Genomic DNA, 21,081 nt, shown 5'->3' on the forward strand with positions numbered 1-21,081 from the left:
AGCTGATTAATCAGAGGTTCAGGCCGTGACTCAGCAGTTCCCATACATATGCAGTAAGAGATTTAAGAGTGCAGAAATCAATATGCTAAATTCTTTACAGTTCTGTTTTGCAGTGCAAGCTTGTATAATAAATGCTCAAAGCAACATTCATTAAGCATTAGGTATCAACATATGTAGTGTTAAATCTTCAGCGTAGTAAAATCACAGCTTTATAGCACTGAAAGAGGTTGAATACAGAAATGCCACGAGTCAAATGAGCTCATAATATCTATGTACTCTACAGATACTCTAATAGAAAAAATCTTCTAGTATTTCAGGATTACTGAGATTTAAGAGACATAATATAAAAAACCTTGTAGCTTCTGCTAACATCAGACTTTCAGAAAGCCGTAAGTGTTGCTAGCATGTTGGATTTTAGTAGTAATAAAGTCCCAGGCACCCTGTTAGGTAAGTAATGAGAAGTAGTTTTATAAAAGCACAATGATTAGAATACCAGTAACCTGCAGCTTTATCGAGCTGCTGAGCACCTTGATTGCCTCTCTTTTTTTTTTTCTTTTTTTTTTCTTTATTTCCTGCTCTGGTATAGTCATACAGTCATCCTCCTCAGAGCAAAGACACAAATGACTGTGTAGGAGAATCATTCTTGTTAATGTTTTGACACAGACTTACTAGACAATAGTTTTACAGAGAGGAGTGGGATGGGGTAAGAGAACAAGGCGAAGAACACACACAGTTGATATACCTGGAAGAATTCTACTCAAAACACAATAAAAATAAGTTATAAACTGAGAAGTACTGCTTGGATTCTTGCTCAGAAGAGGTTACAGGAAGAAACTGCAGAAGTTATATGAACATTACGGATATATTCAAACTTAAGTCTCTAAGAAGTATTAGTACTATTTGCCTTAAATAAGGTTGACACTTCCAATTTTACAGTTACCTTGAATGATAATTTATAAAATAACTGAAAATAACCTTTAAATTTTCTATTTGATACATACCTTCCCCTTGTTCTGAATCTTCTAGAAAATCTTTAAAGGGAGGGAAGAATCTCTCGGGTTTATAATATACTGAAAGTATGTACAGCAATTGTAGCATAGTACAACTTAAAAAACCCAGTAGTTTTTATACGTTACGCAGGCAAATTTATTTGAGAGTCACCTATTCAGACACATGGAAGAAATGAGCCACAATTACAATTATCTTAAAAAAAAAAAAAAAAAAAAGTGTAAATTTTTAATCCTCAACTCCAATAACTATATCTTCTGATTTGAATTCAGGAGTTAAGCTCTGAAGGTTACACAAACATAAATTATGCTGCTCTTCAAGGTAAAGCTTACATATGTTTGCCTCAGCATTGCCACAATTATTTTCTATGGACTTCAGATAGGGATATTTTCTAGAATTTCTGCTTCCTCACAACGCTTTCATTCCATCTGCCAAAACAGATGTTTCTTACTCCTACTCTTCACGAAGCCTCTATTTGTTCTCCACAAAATATGAAGTTTCATATAAAACAAAATAGGACATTCTCTAACATCATTTAAGGCCAGAAGATCAACAATTTATAAATATTGTTTTCAGCTTTTCTATCATATGTGCATCATAAGGCCCCTGTTTGTCACATGGAAATTCATGAGTCTTTTCTTCTACTGAATATGCATTATAGGAAAAGGTTTGAAGAAGCCAGTTCAGATATTTAATTAACAGTTGCTTTATGACAGATTTGTTTTTCTTCCACCAACGCTGCATTGCTCGACAAATGATAAAAAATGAGTCCTGTAGCAGATATAAACTGATCTGCTTTATGCAGCCGATCCAAACCCTCCTTCAGTCAGTAGTTAACTTGGCTGCATAAAGGCAAATATATGCTTGGGGGCACTGTAAGGGGTAATTAAGGAAAGAACATCTAGAAACACTGTGAGAGCAAGCAAAGGCTAAAACATTCTCAAAGAGCAGGTTCAGAAACCTTTGGCTCTCATTCAGATTTAAAATCCAAGTGGATATTTCTGTGTGTACTTGGTGAGCTGCTAATGATAAGCAGTAAATACATAAAGCATGCATAGATAGACAACAAATTTCAGCCATTTAGTTTGAAAATTTACTTAATAGAAGAGCCAGGTACTAATAGTTAGGAATAAAAGAAGTAAAGCTGAGGTATGAAAAGAAAAAAAGAGAAAACTGAATGATTGTGAAAGCTGAGTGTCACACAAAAGCATAAAAAGCATGTTGTTACTGGATGCCTGCTGAGCCTACCAGGCAAGTTTCGAAGCAGCTAGGGCTGCATGTGATGCAAACATTTAAGCTTTTTCACACAGCTGAAGTAGGTTTTCATAAGCTTAAGTTTTACAGTGCTATCGCTATCAATAACCATTTTCTACACCTGCATAGTGTTAAGACATGAATATATACACGGACCAAAAAGAAGTGACATTTCTAAGGTAAATGGCATATTCTCAACATCAGTAATTGCATAGATCTTTTCTGAATGCCAAATTGGCACGTAAATATGGCTGGAAGCTATTCAGGGCAAAAAGAGTAGAAATTTTCTCTTTTCTTTAAGAACTGCTGCAGACAGGACAGAGAATTGCTCCGATGACTAAGCAGGAATTGAACCCTCAACTTTTAACAAATATAACTAGTGAAATCTGAGTTACCTACAAACTTCTGCTTAGCAATCACTGCATCTGACATACTACAAAAACAGAATTAGAATTGAGGAGTAAACATGGATATACAACTTCTTGAACAGTGAACAAGTGAAATGCAGGTGGTCGAAAAGACAAAAGTATTAGCAGCAGGTAGGTAAAGCTGTTCTATTTCAAGAACATTTGGCTAATAAACTACTGATTTCCACCAGTAAGAAAAAGATCAGTATCATAAAAACTAAAACTTACTAGTAGTCAGGAATAAAAATACCTGTCAACATCCTCTATCTTCTGCATATTAAACAGTAATGATGGTACTATCTTATCCATGTGCTGAGGTTCCCAAATAGTTGCTCGAAGTTCATCATTAACTGCTTTACGAACCACTCCCTGAATGCCTCTGATTCCAGCAATCCGGATCCTAAGGAAAGAAGAAATGGAATTATGAAATAGGAGAAACACAGCACTTAGCAGTGCTGTCTATGTATTACACAGGAGCAATTACGTAGTGTGGAATTTCATCGGGTTCTCAAAAACAGTAATTTGGAAATTACTGGGTAAAATCTTGATAAGCTCTGTGGAGTTTAGTATCCATCAGTGGCAAACTTAACCTACTCCACCGCAGAAAAACATTGTGAAACTAGCACAGCTCAGCTGCTGCAACAGCTACCACAATAACACAATTAAGTCTTTAAAAACTGTAGTGAAGGCTGTGGATTAACAGTAAGTCTTTAAAGATTTGTGGAAGATGAACACCATGGAAAGCACACAAAAGGTACTTCTGTCAAATTAAGCCTGATACACCAAAGGAGCCACCGCTTTTGTTCTAAAACTCTTTTAGCTAAATTAATTGTGGCTGATAAACAACAAAAGAAAATTTAATACCAGTTTTAGAAAAGATTTAGTCAAGCTATTAGATACTTTCATTATTTTTAACAAAAAGAACATGTACAATGAAATGTACAGCAACTCAGTGCTCTTTTATTTTTCAGATATCAAGTTATAAATGTCTAACAATGCAGCCCTCTCTTTTAAAACTATTTCTGAATGAAGCTACATGCATTCAAACAGAATCCAACAGCAGTTATCTAGTCATTTTAGATGTGTAAGTACAACTTCAATAGTGTTTTTATATAAATCTGAGGAGAGGGATACGCAAACAATGATCAAAGCACTGTCTGATCCTCCAGTACAACCACAGTGAAGTTTTCAGATATTAAATTTTCAATATTAAGAATCTAAAATTGCCATTTAAGACAGAGAATTTCCAAAATCCCATCACTGAAAGACTTTTCACAGGCAACTGCTGTCACCTACAAATAACCTGGATTTTCTGCAGGCTTCCTGTTGAAAGGGAAATGTCACTTACGAGGTGAGATTTGCTCTCAAGCTCAGAAATCTCCATTGTTTGACCATAAATGTAGATTTTATTCAAACTCCCATTCACGTTCAAGTCAGTAAGTTCAATGGAACCTCAAGCTACACAGGCAAACTGCAGCTACACATGCCCATTTTAGGATAAGGTGAATTATGCTCTAGGCTCTATCAAATGCACTAGCTACTTGTGATATCTGCATTTAGAATTGTTATCTGGAATCAAGGGTCATCTGCTACCCCTGTACTTACAGCAAATTTAATATGACAGCTCCAAGAATGATTTTTTTCTCAAAGGAAGAGGACTTGTTTTAAATTTCTATTTCAAAAGAAATGCATTCAAACTGTCTACAAAGATGTGAAGAAGTTATATTGCTACAAATCTGGTTATTCTAAGTAAAAACACTTTCACTCCCATAGTATATATATACTTCTGTGTATTAGAGCATTAGTAGCACTAATTTCATGTCCCTTCTGTTTTACAAGGAGGTCTAGAAAAAGAAGATGTAACGTTTGATGGCTTGCAGCATCAAATTCGACCCATAAAGGAAAGGTTTAATAAGATATTAAAGCATTTAAATCAAGGGTGTGTGCAGTCTTAGGTCACTAGGATGAAATTCCTCCCTAAAGGGTACAACAACATTGCAAACTGAAGCACATGTAACAATGTAGACTGATAATGTGCAAATCTGAACACTTAACAGGGCTATTTTACTCCAATAATAACCACTCCTTTGACGTATGTTACTCTGGAGTATCATTCTGAGCAGCAGATAATACCTGACAAATAAATCAGAATTACACTCTCAATGCATTTTATGCTCGTGATCATTACTGAAATTCTCTCTTTTATGAGGGGAAACGAAGGTAGAAGAAATACTAAAAAAAAAATAAATAAAATAAAATAACTCAATCTGTGCTCCATATCTTAACCTGTTTCAGAATGTTTTATGTTAAGTACTTTAATACTTCTTTTCCTTACTCTAAACCTTTTTTTTAAAAAAAAAATCACAAAACTCATTAAAGCGTTTATGAATATAGTACTTTGCAACCATCAGCTTCAGGTAAATAAACACACTGAAAGAAAAATATTGTTATAAGGTAGTTGCACAATACACCAGCTTCACCAGCAACACTTGCTTAAGAATCACAGAACGGTTTGTGTTGGAAGGGACCTTAACGACTGTCTAGCTCCAACACCCCCTGCCATGGGCAGGGCTGCCACCCACTCGGTCAGGCTGCTCAAAGTCACATCCAGTCTGGCCTTGAATGGCCAGATAAGGAGCACAACCAGCTGTTCTGGGCAATCTGTTCCACTGCTTCATCATCCTCATTGAAAGATCCGCTTGCTTAAGCCTAACCTAAACCTACACTTTTGTCTACTCCTCTGTCTCAAAGGACTACTCTTGTCCTTTGTTCTGTCACTAAACTCCCTGAATAAGTATATGGACTTATCATAGTTGGTTGAATAATGTAATGCATGGAAATAAATGAGTGCAACAGTGATGAAAATTATACAGTTAAATATTGATGAACGGTTCACATAAAGAAAAAAAGCACTAGGGGGAGCTAAAGTTAAAAACACTGTGGTGCTTACATAATGTTGAATTCATATCAAATTTTTCACAAAGGCATTTCAGTTTCACACAGTATCATATGACAGACATCTAATAAAATTCAATTTTAAAGAATAATTCTCAAATAACTCAAAATATGCTTTTCTATTCATGTAGGTAGCCCCACTGATTTCTCAAATGAGTTATGCAACTTGCACACATTTGAAGTAATAAGTGCTGACCTTCTGGAGAGAATCAGTGCAATTCAGCAGTCATCAATGAGTTAAAATTTCACCTGAATATTCTATGAGTCCAAACTATCTAAGATTTTTAATATTTGGTACCACTTAAGAAGTCAATTTCATTTTTTTCCCCATGGAATGAATGATTCTACTACATACGATAATAAAAACTTTACAGACAATTCTTTGCAATACATAAGGAACAGCACTTACTCAGTTTGTGTTTCTGGATCATGGTCACATGAATGACACATGGCACTGAACCGAGATACAAAGAAGTCATAGCGTCTGTGATATGAAGGTGTGTCTTCCTCAATGTTGGCAAATTTGACAAACTGGAAAATGAAATATATTAAAAGAAGTTTTTGATACCAAGGAATACTAAGCTTCATTTAAGAATAATACGAAACAGCGCATTAAAATGGAATCCAGATTTTTAAATAATATCACAATGTTTAAACACCTAACTTCGTAGCAGAAAATCAAACTGAGAGCTTTTCTTTTTAAAGAATTTCCGCCAGAACTTCATTTAGATTATTTAGGTCATTTCGATCATTACTAAATGATGAAACTGAATTAAATTACATATTATGCAATATGGAAACATCTCAATAGCAAATGTCTTTAAGTCACGCAATCTAAGAAATCCCATGGTAGACTGCCACTGGCTGGCAAAGCAGCAACCGAGTTCAAAGGAAACAAACGTGAAGGAATTCTGTCAATTCTGTTTATTTTCACAATAGGTAAAAAAAGAAGAAAAAATAAGGAGTGGAGCAATCATGGAACTGTAACCCACTCAACCAAAGAACCATTTATCTAAAGTTTCACTCACAAAGGCCACAAAAAATATCCAGATTTGCAAACATCTACGAAGTAACAAAGGGACAAGTAACAATCAACGTAAATTAGTCAACTAGAAATCAGATCAACTCAGCCTAAATTATTCCTATGACAAGGAAACAGATTTTGTGAATCCAGATGAAGCAACAATTGTCACAACTTAACTTCAGTGACGTTGACTAAAAAAAAACCACCAATCTCAGAGAAGCTACAAAAACGATGTCAAAAGAACACTTTCCATACGACAGAAAGGTTTAAAAAAATACCAATACATGTAAATCATCAAACTGCAATACGGCACTCAGTGAGTTTCTGAAGAGGCCCTTCTAGAATTAGGCAGTATTTCAAGTTTTACTAGAGGCTACCATTTTAAGGCAGCTGTGCAAATAGACATCAGATACAATTGAATGCAGATAAGAAACTGAGGGTTGTATTCAACAAAATTTGATGCTTTTATACAGTCATGATACAGAAAACAATTAATTATGATATGTATTATTTGTGAGATCTATGAAGAGTTTTGCCATCCAATTGGCATTAATAAACCCATAGATGAAGTAACACATCCATTTTAAGCATCACTGCTGAAGGTGCTGATTAAGTGATATTGTCCTTCAATTATTCTATAGATGAACAAGTTGTATGTTTAAAAAAAAAAGAAAGTTAAAAAGACTGAAAGGTATTAAATTATCTATTCTAGAGCTGCCAAAAAAGACAGTAGTCTTCCAGTATACAGAAGAGACAGCTGTGAAAAGAAAACCAATAGTATGTTTTATTTGTTCAGTGGTAGTAAGAAAAGCAATAGCGAGCTTACAGTGCAGCAAAAGCTGCTTGAGCTAAACATTAAATAAACCACCTAAGCGAACAGACTGCCTGAAGGCACTGTGGATTCTCTACCACTGAAAATTTTAGAATGGACTACACAGAGAAGAAAAAAAGGGCAAGGAAAAGATGTCAGGTCTAACACCGTGCTGATGCTGCCTCATGAAGCACAGTGATGTCATATTAAGATAACTCCACTTTTTCCTCTACAATGCATTCTTATCAATTGCTAAACAAAAGTTGAGACATTTGTTGTGCATCTACAAAGATGTAGATATTTTTATCACTTTCCTACATGCTTAAAGATCAGCCCAAATTTGGTATGATCTACAGTACACTGATTTATGGAGGGTCTGAGATAGCTGAAAGACAAACCTGCGTATTGCTGAGAAAAATATACCGCATTCTACTCTGTAATACTATTTTTTCTGCTTTATCTAGGACAGTTATTCACTGCAACCACACTATCAATTCACCTTCAGAAAGTTTCTAAAACGATATTCCCATTCATTACTGAAAAAGGTGCAAAATTGTCTAATACCTGTTCATTTTATATAACTTCCTGTAGTGAAGAGCTTGTATAGTCAGGTGGTAAGAAAGTGAAAAAAACAACAACAAAATGGCAAAACAAGAACAACAAAAACAATCCAAAAGAACTGTATATTCTGCTGCCACAGATGAGAATTCAGTCTTTGAATGGCAATCACACTGCTTTCTCAATAGGGTGAGGTATAAATACCATCTTCTCCTTCAACGTACACTGGAAAATGCTTTACTGTCTTATTTATTTCTCATGATTTTGTTTCACAGATTGTTTATTACAAAACAAGTACACATTCTGAAGGCTTTTTTGTTTTTTGTTGTTTTTGTTTTTGAAAGACGAAACCTAATCAATCCTTAAGTTTGCGGGGGAAAAAAGAGTAATACAATCTGAAGTGTTCTTCAAACATTCAAGCATTTAGGTTTACAACTGATTCACACAGCAAACTTCCATCAGCGCACGAACAGAAGTAATATACTACAGATGTGGTCATGAGCTTATTAACTTTTCTAGCATCCAGGATCAGCAGTAACCATCTAAAATATGTGAGGACTTGACTTCAAATAGCAGTATTTGCTAGGAGGAACATCTCCTCTTGTACTAAGAAATTCTTTTATCAGAATTAATGAAGAATTGAGACCATGAAAACATTAGCCACTCTCTGGACATTTTTCCTAAACCACAATGCAGTTTTACAGCAGGGATGCAAGTACTCGGCCTCTTAAAATGATGCTCACAGTTAAATACCCAGAAAGAGAGAACGATTCCCTCCAATATATCATAATTTCATCCACCAAACATAAAGCACTTCCAAGTGATTTCAAGGCTAAGCATTCAGATGACTAAATATTTAGGTCACAGGAAATCTAACAGTCATAAGACTGTTATGAGTTGCTGTCATGGTTCTATGTTTTTGTTTTTTGTCTTGTTTTTTTTTTTATGGTTTCAGTATTCCACATCAACACATCATGTAGTGTACGGGGCATTAAAGTGTCACTGCCCAATCCCAGGTTCCTATCCCTGTACATTACAGCAGTCACGGGATCTGGCCCTTCCGGGTGGGGGGGCGCTCTCTTGCTGCCTTGCAGTGGGTGCTGGAGGTGCTTTCCTGGCCGTTCCAAGCTTTTCAGGTTTGACTCGGTCCCGGGAACTCTCTCTCTCATCTTGTCTGATTTATTAATCCCAATTTCAATTAAATTGTATTATATTTTGTTATCTTGTATTCCAATATTATAGAAAAATAAGTTTTCCTCCATAGATTGTTGCCGCTGTTCTTTTCCTCCCTTCCTTCCTTCCCATTTCTGTGGGACTGGGGTGGAGGAGGGAGGGCAGAGGCCTGTCGCCCCTGTCACGGACATAGATTGATCTGGTCAACTCCGTGACAGCTGCACTGTCATGAACAAGTTTCCACAGTACATATTAGTATATACTTCCTACTTGCTTGAAAGTGATGTTCTTAAAATGTTATAGCTGTTAAACTTACAACATCAAGCACAACACAAACACAAAAACACAAAAATAGTTTAACTTTAAAAAGGCGATTTTTTAAATGAAATTTCAAGCAGTTGCCTAGGATATATTTAAAGTAAGCTTTCTTATTTTGTTTTAATATATATAGATGTAAACATGTCTGTCAATCATAGTAAATGCTTACAATAGCATACTGACATTTTGGAAGCTTTTCCAGTACAAACATTACACAATACAGAAGGTACAATGAGGTACTTACATTGCTAGTATCTATTTCCATTAATTTTGAAATCAATAAAATTCAAGTAGTATAAAACCTTATAAATCTACCACTAAGGCAGGAACATTTTCAGAAAATGCAGGTTTTTCAGAAAATGCTTATCCAGGATTGAGTCAAGAAAGTTGAATCATATTACCAGGGAGAAACAGACTGCTGGTGTGTGCGTGCAATCATTTGGTCCTGGCCTGGTTTTAGGTCAGTACCGTAGGAGGCAATGCAACAGACTGCACAAGTCCTATGAGTAAATTATGCAAGTTCTGAAATTAAACTCCCAAAGACATAATTACTTATGTATAATTATGCTGTCTTATCACTCTGAGATAGCCAATACTTCATATCTGTAGAAAAAATAGATGTTGGGACAGAAGCTTTGACACCCTCTGGATGTCTTTAAAGAAGGCCTGTTTTTTTCTGCAGCAGTTCAAGAAGAATCAAAATGCATTATATTTAAATCTAAGTTATGTTAAAGTGACAATCTGTAAAATGTGTAGGCTGGATCTGAGCAGTATTTTCTGATATTTGAGCTTCCAACTTCTATCTTTGATAGCCTGAATTTTTCTCATGTTTCATTTGAAGTGGGGAGATGATGATATAGATAATTATAGAAAAAGCTACTATACTATGAGGAAACTATCACATAGGAATAACAAGAAGTGTGTGAACGTATACAGGCACTGCAGTAAGCAACTATAGAAAGAACAAACATTTCAAGGTTCAAACACCAGATTCATACAGCTACAGAATTCCAGAATGGTTGAGAACAGCAGAGACCTCTGAGTCCATCTAGACCCTCCTGAAGCAGACACCCAGGGCACAGGGCCCAAGGTCATGTCCAGCTGCCTTTTGGACACCTCCGAGGTGGATGAGAAGGAGACTCCACAGCCTTTCTGCCAGTGCTCAGCTACCTGCACAACATAGAAATGTTTCTTGGTGTTCAGAAGAAACCTCCTGTGCTCCAGTGTGCAGCACTGGGTGCCATTAACCTCATAAACGCAGTACTAAAATGACAATTAACAATGAAAAGAAAAGTTTTCTCAGTAACAGAAATTAGCGATTTAGAAATCAGCAGGTTGTCACCCAGCAGATCAGGCTGCTCTGGTCCCCAGGCAACCTGCTCTTGAATATCTCCAGGGATTGGGCATCTACAGCTCCTCTGGGCAGCTTGTGGTAAGCCTGACCCTCACCATTCTAAGTAAAAAATTTCTTCTACCTTTCTTTACACAAAATCACAGAACTAAAGTTGGAAAAGACCTCCACGATCATTCAGTCTGACTGTTCATCTGTCACCAAATATTTCCCCACTAATTCATGTTCCTTCATACAACACTTAAATGTTTCTTGAATACCTCCAGGGACGGTGACTCAACCACCTTCCTGGGCAGCCCACTCCAGTGCCTGAACACTCCTTCTGAGAAGAATTCTTTCCTAATATCCAACCTGAACCTCCCCTGGTGCAACTTGAGGCCATTCCCTTTAACTATCGATAGTTACATGGGAGGAGAGGCCAACCCCCACCTTGCCACAACCTCCTCTCAGGAAGTTTGGAGATGCTTATTCTTCCTGGTTAAGAAGAGCAGACAAATAGAATTAACTCTAATAGTATAACAACCATGGATCTAACAACACATTTAATTATTTGTACAAAGGGAGATACAAATATTCTACATAATTTTTTAAGCCTATTTACAGAATTTCGGTAACAAGAGAGAAATTAAGCACTTCAATAAATTTCCGAACAATGAATTTACTACAATCAGCTTTCAGATTCTATATTACTTAGGCAAAGTTTTTCTTACCACATTTTTTTCCCCACCAGCATATGCTGTCTTAGCACACGGTTAATAAAAATATCTACCATGACAGAAACAGACTTTCTGTATTTTACAGATACTGCCAATTTGAAACCTCTTCTACTCCAAAAATGAAACAGTTCACTATTCAATTCCACCTGCTCTCAAATATCTGTGTAAGCAGGTTTACAGTTATATTATTAAAAAATTTCTAGGAAGAAATTACTTACAAATGCAGTAAGAAAGAATTTCTAATAAGAAATTGCTTACAAATGCAATGTAAAAAATCAGAAAACTATTCACTAATTTGAAAGGCAGGCACAAGAAATACATAAATAAAAAAATCAAAACAGTTGTTTTTCCAGAATAGTATTCTTCAGCTTTGATTTTTAAATGTAAATAAATAATAATAATTTAAAAAATAATAGTTTTAAAAGTCAAAGAGCTGAATACAAACTCTGTGGGCTTTTTTGGTAAGACATAGGATCACTGAAGTTGGAAGGGATCTCTAAGATCATCTAGTCCAACCATCAATTCATCACCACCATGCCCCTAAACCACATCCCCATAACTCGTCAGTGTAGTACACACAGAGTCCTGGTGTGATGAGCAGTGTTTCATACAGAGGAGTGGGAACGACAGCTAAGGATCCCTCCATGGAGCACCAAACTGAAAAATTTCTGCCTCCAAGAACCTAAGATTTACAAGTTACGGAAAAACCTTGAAGGCACCATCAGCAGCTTTCAGGTGTTTCCAAGACTTCAAACTTCAAGAAGTCTTTCAGTAAATAAGTCTGGCTTTTTTTTTGTTTTTTTTTTTTTTGTTTTTTCTGTTTTTTAATTTGAAGCAAAGTCTGTTTGGGAGGCTGAGAAAAAACATTCAACAATTAAGACAGCTGACTCTTACTTGAAAGTCATAAGTGCCTTTATATTCCTGTGAATCTTTGTAAGTCATCTTTGGAATGGAAAATAATCATCATATTCTTACAAAGATAGAGAATATGACTGTGATTATAAGCAGAAGCTAATGTGAAAATCATTTTCAACAGCAACAACAACAAAAAATACAGAAATTTTCCCAAATACTGACTTTTCCCCAATTTATGTTTTACTCATAGCTATTTCAGATAGTACCAGTTTCCCCTTCAAAGTGGTACAATAGAATAATTGAAGCACATAAAGGATAATTCAGTTATACTTCACCATCTATATTTTATTTGGGAGGAAAAAAAAAGCTATAAAAGGATAAATGGGATTATAAACCCTCTCCGTGCCTGACATCAAATTTATTTAAGATCCTAGTAGGCCAATGTCCTCAGTAAAAGACAATTTCATTGCCAATATAGAGTTTTCTCGTCTAGAGTTAACACAAATTGACTTTTCTCTCTATTGACTATATGGGGCATCTAGAGAAATTAGCATAATAGACTAAAACTAGCCTTTGGAATACTGTTGAAGATCCACATATTCACTCTCCTAACAGAATTTAACATCTCATTTTTGGTTACCAAGTTTCAAGACAGAAAAACAAGAAATATTTCCTAATTTAGGAAATCTATTGACCCATTTTGCTCATAAAATGCCTCATTAGGAATAGACAGCGATATCAAACAGATGACCGTAATGTGAACTTCTGTTCAATATTCATTTGGAAGAGATGTGTGCCTTGTATACCAAAGTGGAGGTTTACAGTAGCTGTTTATCAGTAAGGATTTTAAACAACCGGACAGTGATATACATCTTCCATTTGGCAGCTGTGAAAATAAGTTCCAAAGCTTTTTTCTAATTCTATAAGGGACCATGCCAAGGCACTGCTTTTACAATTAAAAAAAAAACAAAAAAAAAACAGGGAAGTAGACCTCAAAGGTATTAAAGAAGATACATACAGAGAAACAGAATACTTTGAGTTAAAAGGGCCTTATGGCAGAGACACCTTCCCATCAGATCAGCTTTGTCAGGCTCAAGATCCCCTCCAATCCTTGAACAATCCCAGGGGTGGGGCATCCACAGCTTCTCAGGGCAACAGGTTCCTATAAGTAAAGACTTTCTTGCTTATACTTGATCTAATTCTACCTTCTTTAAGTTTAAAACTGTTAGCTCTTGTCCTGTCTCTAAAATCCCTGATAAACTCTGCCACAGGAGATGGACTCTTTTATCATGTATGTATTATGTATGTATACATGCACACTCATATGTAAGTGTGTATATATACATATATATAGTGTAAACACATTTCCTGTCAGTAAAACTGTCCTGGTGGTCTGAGGTACAAGGGGAAGCTTCTCCCCTTTGTCACAGCAAGAATCCTTTGTGTTCAAATCTAGGAGGAAATTCTACACCAGAGTCATATCACTCTAATAGACCTTCTTGCCTCCCTGAAGTACAACTTCATTTAGTTCCATGAGCTAGGAATCATGCCCACGGCAAAGTCCAACAATTTTACAGAATCCACAAAGAACATTCCTCACAGCTAGCAACAACAACCTACATTAAATGCAAGGTCTGTTTTTTCTGCAGCAGTTCAAGAAGAATCAAGATTTAAATCTAAGTTACTTTACATTAGATTACATGAAAAAGGAACTTATTTCCTCTTTCTCACATCACTTCTCTTATTGCTTGAAAGAAATAAAACATTGCCTTATCTACACAATGTCTTTAGGTCTGTCAAAGACTCAAAATAAGAATCCACAAAACAGCTTTCCTATTCCTTCCAGAAGTTATTTCTGCAGAGGATGAGCCCAACCATCAAAAGAGTTTGAAACAGGTTTTTCTGCCTCTAGCTGGTAAATGTTCTGTGCCCAAACAGTGTATCTCACCACACACAGAACCTTCTCAGTTCATGTAGCTGACAGATACTTTGTCAATTCTGAAACTATTTTGCCTTAACAAATAAGCAAAAACTTAGTTTAAGTTAGCATCCAAGTTTACTCACAGAATTAGTTCCAAGAACTTGCAGCTTTGGTTCACCTGATTCCAGAAGCTTGGCCACCATATGAAGAAAGCTTTCCACAAACGGCTTTATGCTTTGAGAATGGCAAGCCATTAGAAGTTGGTCCAATGCCTCCATGGCAATTAAAACATATCTGAAAATTAATTGTGGAGAAACTAACATAAACGCATGTGCAACATTTATCATTAAGTCTTCACTATGAAAAAAATTAGAAAAGAAAGGATGAAGGTACATCTTTCACAGGATCTAAAGAAGAAGAAATTGGTAATTTCTATATTGCGTCAAACAGGATTTTTCAAAGGAATAAATACAGTAATAACAGTTCTATTCAGAACATTTCGTTTTCAACTATAGACCCCAACTTTCTATTCTACATTTTCCCAATCCAAATCCCACTAAAGGAAAGCCATCAAATTATCCACAATTCTGCACAGTGAGAGCACATTCTAATTAAATGAAAATGAGTATAATTAATTATCCTAGCAAGTTGCCATTTTTCCATTCTACAAAGTTATAAAAATATCTTTTGACATCACTTACACCAAAGACAATGGCCTCTGATGGATATTTCGCTTCTCTTCCAATTCTTGCATGCAATATTTTTGGACATCATATTCATATTACTTATAATTTTCTCCTTCTGACTACACCTTATCTTCTAAACTCATCATCTTTGATTTGACCCTATGTTCAGCTACCTGTTAGCATCTGTTTTTAATGTTGTGACTTACTTCCTTACCCATATCGATGTCTGACAACATCTCGGCTCAATCTCTCTGCCAGGTAAGCACCAATTCGATCCAGCTTTTCTGGTGCAGAAACAGCATAGAAAGTCAGCTTCTCCATGTCAGCTTTAACAAGTCCATCCTAAGAACACAAAATAACAAATAAAAATAATTACATCTACAGAAATTATGAAGCTTTTAAAGTGCTTTCATTTTGGCTACTCAGAGTAAAAGATCTGACTCAGATTACAAAATATGTAACTTCCAAGCAAAATAGCCAAAAGCTTTAGCTCCAAAAACCAGTAACTTCAAAAATTATGTTATGTAAAAACAAGATTTTACTTTAAACCTTTCACTTCTTCAGTGTCATGTCTTGGACAAGGCTGAAACACAGGCTACCTGAAAGCTAATCGTGAAAACAAGATCAGGCAGAAATTAATATATTAGTTACAACGTGAACTGTGATATGGACATCCTCATTTTTATTTTCCTGTAAGTACTCTAAACATTATCTTTTTCAAATAAATGGCTGAAGTGTTAAACATGATCAGTAGCAGGTAAGTATATTTTATCAACCAAGTCTTCTAATACTTTAGCAAAGCCCTGTAATTCAGTGAAACACCATGGACCAGCTTGGAGATGTTCACAGACAGCTGTAAAACTACAACTGTAGGCATTTGAGGTCTCTATATTTGCATCAAGTCAGGAGATTGCAATAAAGCTATAAAACCATATGATTCCATGTTTCCTGTGCTTACTATACACACAAATCATTTCATTTAAAGCCATTAACATACATCAATGCAGTAACTAGCACTCATTACCAATACATTTTAATGAAAAGCCCATGTACTCTGCAGATAATAATCCAAACATTATACAAATCCTGACTGCTCTGCTCATTTTTTCCATGATAAAAGATATAAAACATTTTAAAAAACGTAGCACCATAAATAAACTCCATTACACTGCACAATCATGATTATGTACAGATAAAAGCATTATTAACTGTTATTTCAGAAATCATTTCAACAGAGAATAGTCATTGAGCTTTAACACAACTCCGAGATTATTCAAATGAAGTGTTTACATCTGCAAACAAAACAAGTGTTCATGATTCTAAACTGTTATGAAGTCAAATGCTACCTCTGTGGCAGAATACCAACATTAATTAAATCTCCATTTAGTTGAGGAAAACATACTTTCTTCTTTTCAGTATGCACTGCCCTGCTCTGATAAGGGAGTTAGTCAACTATTTAAAGAGGTTCCCCTCCAAATGAATTTTCTACTAATCTCTGTCAAAGATACGAAGCATTACAGCAGAATTTACTGTGAAATGCAAAAATAAAAATAAATGCTGAAGTGTTCCCTACAAAAAAAATTAACTTCTCAATAACCCTTACAATTTTAAGTCATCACTCACTTTTGGATCTTCGGGAAATATGTTATCTACCAGACGCTTGTAACGAGGTCGTAAAGCAGCACAGCAGCAGCACACTCCTGCAGAGAGATGTAGCCACCAGAATTTAGAACAAAATTTTAGGAACTCTGGTAATTTCACCTTAAGAGAAAGAAAAAAAAAAAAAAGATAGTGCTTGCTACTTAAGTAAAATTAAGGTAGTTGAAAAAGATTGATAAGTCGTATAAGTCAAAACTGGTATAAAGCAATAATTGCAAAAATATGCAAACATTGGAAATGCACCTGCCATCAAGCCATTCCAAAAAATACATGGAAAGACCAAGGAATTTCAAAAGTTAGCAGTACAAAAACCAAGACTACTTTCACTTGCTCCTTTATGTTCATTCTAAATGATCATTTCAAAACCTAACCAAACACACATTCTATTTGCTGCTTTAAGAATTCAATGAAATCGTCACTGTATTTTAGAGGGAATCATATAAATTGATGTAAGCACAATCAACAAAAGATTCTCTACTTCCATTATTTCACTGTTTTCCTTTGCATCAGAAAAAAAGACAGTCACCTGGAGTGGCAGAAAGTATTCTTTTGACCTTATTTCTACTCTCCCACTGATACCGTATTCATACATCAACAATCACAGCTATAAATGTAGCTTGTAACTCTATTAGTTTAAAAAGATACTTTAGTAAACAGAGACTTACGAAGAAAGCGTTTCTCTTTTTTTTCCCCTAAGATTCAGGACTACTAGTACCTTGGAATAATTCCAGTTTCTATTAAAAATAGCATCTGAAGTGAACAAAATTCAGCACGCACACACACATACAGAGAAAAAGCTTCTAGATATTTGTCCCATTCACTTTAGGATTTATGAGGATTTTAGGATGAGGATTTATTCCCAAGGAATGTAAGCGTTTCAGCAAATTGGATTTAAAACGTTTCAGTAGAAACATCAGACTATTTCTCTGGTCAGGTCTCAGACCAACGTTAAAGCAGCTCTGGTGAACAAAAACCACCGAGCTGAAACAAGTCCAATAGTATACTAATTAATTACATGCCAAGTTTGCATGAAGATCACGCCTAGTCTTTCATACCGTGCTGCCTACAGCATTCAGTGTAGCTAGGTACCTTAATAACGTCTCACAAAAAGCTAGCCTCTTATGTACCCAAAAACTATTTGCTCAGAATAGTAAAATCTGCAAAAGATTAGTCACATTCAACTCGAAACAGCAATTGAATAAAGGTTACCTTTGGGATAACGTTGCTGTTTACAATTTATCTCCAAAATTATTAGATTGCTAAGAACTATTACACAAACCTACCAGGACCTGCATTTCTTTACTTAAGAAATCAGAGCTGTTTTGTACCATACTTCCTAAAATATCTGGGAAGTTCAGGCCTAAGCCTTCCTTTGCTGTACTTTTTGATTACAAGGCTCTGCACGAGTAAATTTACCCTCTATTCAAACTGCTTTATGATGTTACCATTTTCTAGACAGAAGCCCGAATACTACTAAGAGTCTGATAATTTCATTCTTCCAATTCATTTATTTGGAAACAATTACAATAGATAGATCTTTGTTTTTGAAGCCAGACTTTGACTCTAAGTTCTCTTAGCTAGTCTTTTCACTCAAGTCATGGATGAGTGTACAATCAGTAAAATGAATGCAAATTAGGGCCTCAAAAAGCTATAAAAGCAAAACATATTCAAGCAGTAAAGAACTGTAACACTGAGGATTTATTTGTGAAGCACTACTTTGTTACTACTGCCAAGTACTTTGAGCACTATTTCTGTTGACATCCCCCTCTTAGAGGACTAATCAATGTAAAACTCCACATTTATTCAAAAGATGTAGGTATTCAGTAATTAAAATCAAAGCCATTTCATACGCCAGTGGAAAACGTATATAGATAACTCTGAATTAAGAGGTTAAAAATCTACTTATATTACAACAAAGCTGTACAATTTTATCCCATCAAGACCAGTGTTTTGCAACAACCTAAAATCAAGTAAAACCATGATAAGGTAGGAGTACCTATTAAGCGACCAGTATGTTACACAGTATTGTGAAATTCAAGTAAACAATCAAAATCCACCTAAAAAAGACTTAACTTTGTTGAATGTTTCATTAATTAGATATGCAGCTCAGCACCTGACTCGACACTCTTCAGACTATCGTTTTCATGCTTGGTGTTCTGCTTCACAGAAGGTAAATTTCCCAGGTAAAAAATGAGTTTGATCATTATTTGTTAAAGCAAAATATTAATACAATAACAGTAGTATTTTCTACAGCTATCTCAAGCACAGTATTACAGAAGATATCATACAATATTAAACTTAAGACAGAGGTAAAAAAATTCTTTTAGAATTTGTTTCTCCCTCTTCATATAATAAGAAAATTCTTGCAACAAACTAAGTCTGAAAACAATATTTTAGAGCTATGGTAGCCATGTAAATTGAGCATAAAACCCAGATACAGACTCTCAACTGAGAAGGGTGAGATATCAGATAGCACCATACAAGGTCATCTCACAGCCTAACCAGATGGTTTCAGTTAAATGAAACCCAATAGTGTTCTATTACTGATCTTCTAATGAAAGGTATACAGTCAATTTTGAGATCAGAAAAGGCCTACAAATAAGTGTTTAGCATCAGAGTTGAAAAACCTACCTTTCTTGGATTTTCAGTAGTATCTTTACATTGTTATCTATTTAATTACAGAACAGTTCGCAGAAAAAAAAAAAACCAAAAACTCCTCAAATTATTCACTATCAACATTAAAATTCATATATTTTTATTTCTTTACTTTAACTCACATTAACATAATTTTCTCATTTAAACAGAACTTTCAAGTATTAGAAAGGTAGAGCTAATCTACCTAAGTTTTCAGTCTTAGAGGGTTTTTTGAGTGAAGAAATTTGAACAGAACACTACTAAAATACTGAAGCTCTCAAAGGCAGGAAAAGAAACAAGAAGAAAACACAAAACAAGTAACCAATACAATTAATAGTCATGAGACAGGCTTTGATGAAAAAAATTGCAGGAAACATATGGAATAGATGTAAAAAAATCACAGGAAAAAGAAAATTAAAAAATACCACAGAATAATCATGTCTTATTAATACATGTTAACAGCACACTGAACTTAAACAAACAACATCCTGAAACATTTCACTACCTAACCCAAGAAAGAAGAACACTATTAAATGGAGCGAAGCCACTGAAAAATGATTATTTGTTTCTTCAGTACCAATTTAACCCACATATCTCTGATCTAAGTAAAACAGATTCACTTCAGACTGTTCTGCAGCTCTGCAGGTTGCAGTCACTAAGCTGGGTAAAAGAAACATATTCCAATTTGAGCTGACAAATTTTTATTTGTCACCCAAATTCCACTGATAATTTCCTTTCGGTTCCAGGCATAATTTGCATTTAATGATCTCCCATCTTTAAGTCATTTAATACAAATAAATACAAATTTAACATCAAATCTACAGAGAAGCTTGCACAGTTATAAGCTAGCCAATGTGAAAGTTTTAAACAGCACACAAACACACAGACACGTACATTGATATCTCAACAACAATGGGATTTTCCAAGTTAAAAAATGCATGTTATCTACTGCTCAAAGAATCCCATAACCCACACTTCATATGTTAAAGCTACAGCTGCACATATTTACCAACTGCAAGAATACTGTTTTTCACAAGCATTTATTCTACACAACATCAATAGCAAGAAACAGTCTACTTAATCATAAAACAATTGTTTCACCTACCCAAACACATACATGGTCTTGGTTCAAAAGCAGAATTATAATCATAGGCTTTTTCTTGCTCAATAGTTGGAACTTGAACATACTGCCTCATCCTGGATATGATTTCAGTCCCCGGTACTCTGTCCTTGTTCAGAAAGTTGCTCTCTCACACTAGCATAGAAGCAGTTACTTCACGAGAGGGCTGTGATACTGTAAGCTTATCTGATTAGTTCTGTGACATCTACATAAAGCCGACAAACACGTGAAAAACTTCAGTATCAAATTCTGTTAACAAAGCCAAGCATAAGGAAAAACAAAAAGAAAAAAATCTATACTGTCAATGTAGGATTCACATCTCACCAAATAAAACTGAATAAAGCCAGTTTAACTACCTCAGCCTCACCTGAACATGCGGTTTTCTCACTTTCATGACAACAGAGAAAAACATCAGGATATATTTAAAAAAGCTTCTAGTCATTTGGTTGCCACAACCAAATTTATCACTGAAGACTGATGTGTATTTTGGCAAAACACCTCACTTATATTGCTGAATAACAGCCAAAAAATAATACATAAGACAGACTGTTAAGTATAAAGGCATTTTAAACAGAAAGATTTAAATGTAAAGTGGTTCTTTAATTTTAAATAGGTTGGTAAAATTAACATT

The 21,081-nt window shown here is 35.2% G+C and overlaps 1 protein-coding gene across 7 annotated transcripts in view; it reads right to left on the reverse strand.

The window, feature by feature from the left end:
- EFR3A (EFR3 homolog A) overlaps positions 1-21,081 on the reverse strand; it is a 71,324-nt gene that overhangs the window by 32,759 nt on the left and 17,484 nt on the right. For 2 of the 7 annotated variants that reach the window (XM_042837815.1, XM_042837806.1), the window contains 5 exons: positions 16,661-16,737; positions 15,252-15,379; positions 14,495-14,645; positions 6,034-6,155; positions 2,920-3,069 (listed from right to left, as the gene is read on the reverse strand). In XM_042837815.1, the coding sequence (XP_042693749.1) occupies positions 2,920-3,069; positions 6,034-6,155; positions 14,495-14,645; positions 15,252-15,379; positions 16,661-16,737 (628 nt within the window). Of the gene's footprint in view, positions 1-2,919; positions 3,070-6,033; positions 6,156-13,448; positions 13,541-14,494; positions 14,646-15,251; positions 15,380-16,640; positions 16,799-21,081 lie in introns of those variants that run through there. The other 5 variants (XM_042837791.1, XM_042837800.1, XM_042837824.1 and 2 more) reach the window with 4 other exon arrangements.

This window comes from Centrocercus urophasianus, unplaced genomic scaffold (assembly GCF_019232065.1).
Source record: "Centrocercus urophasianus isolate 14NV4802_14NV808 unplaced genomic scaffold, USGS_Curo_1.0 seq_11, whole genome shotgun sequence".
Lineage (NCBI taxonomy): Eukaryota > Metazoa > Chordata > Aves > Galliformes > Phasianidae > Centrocercus > Centrocercus urophasianus.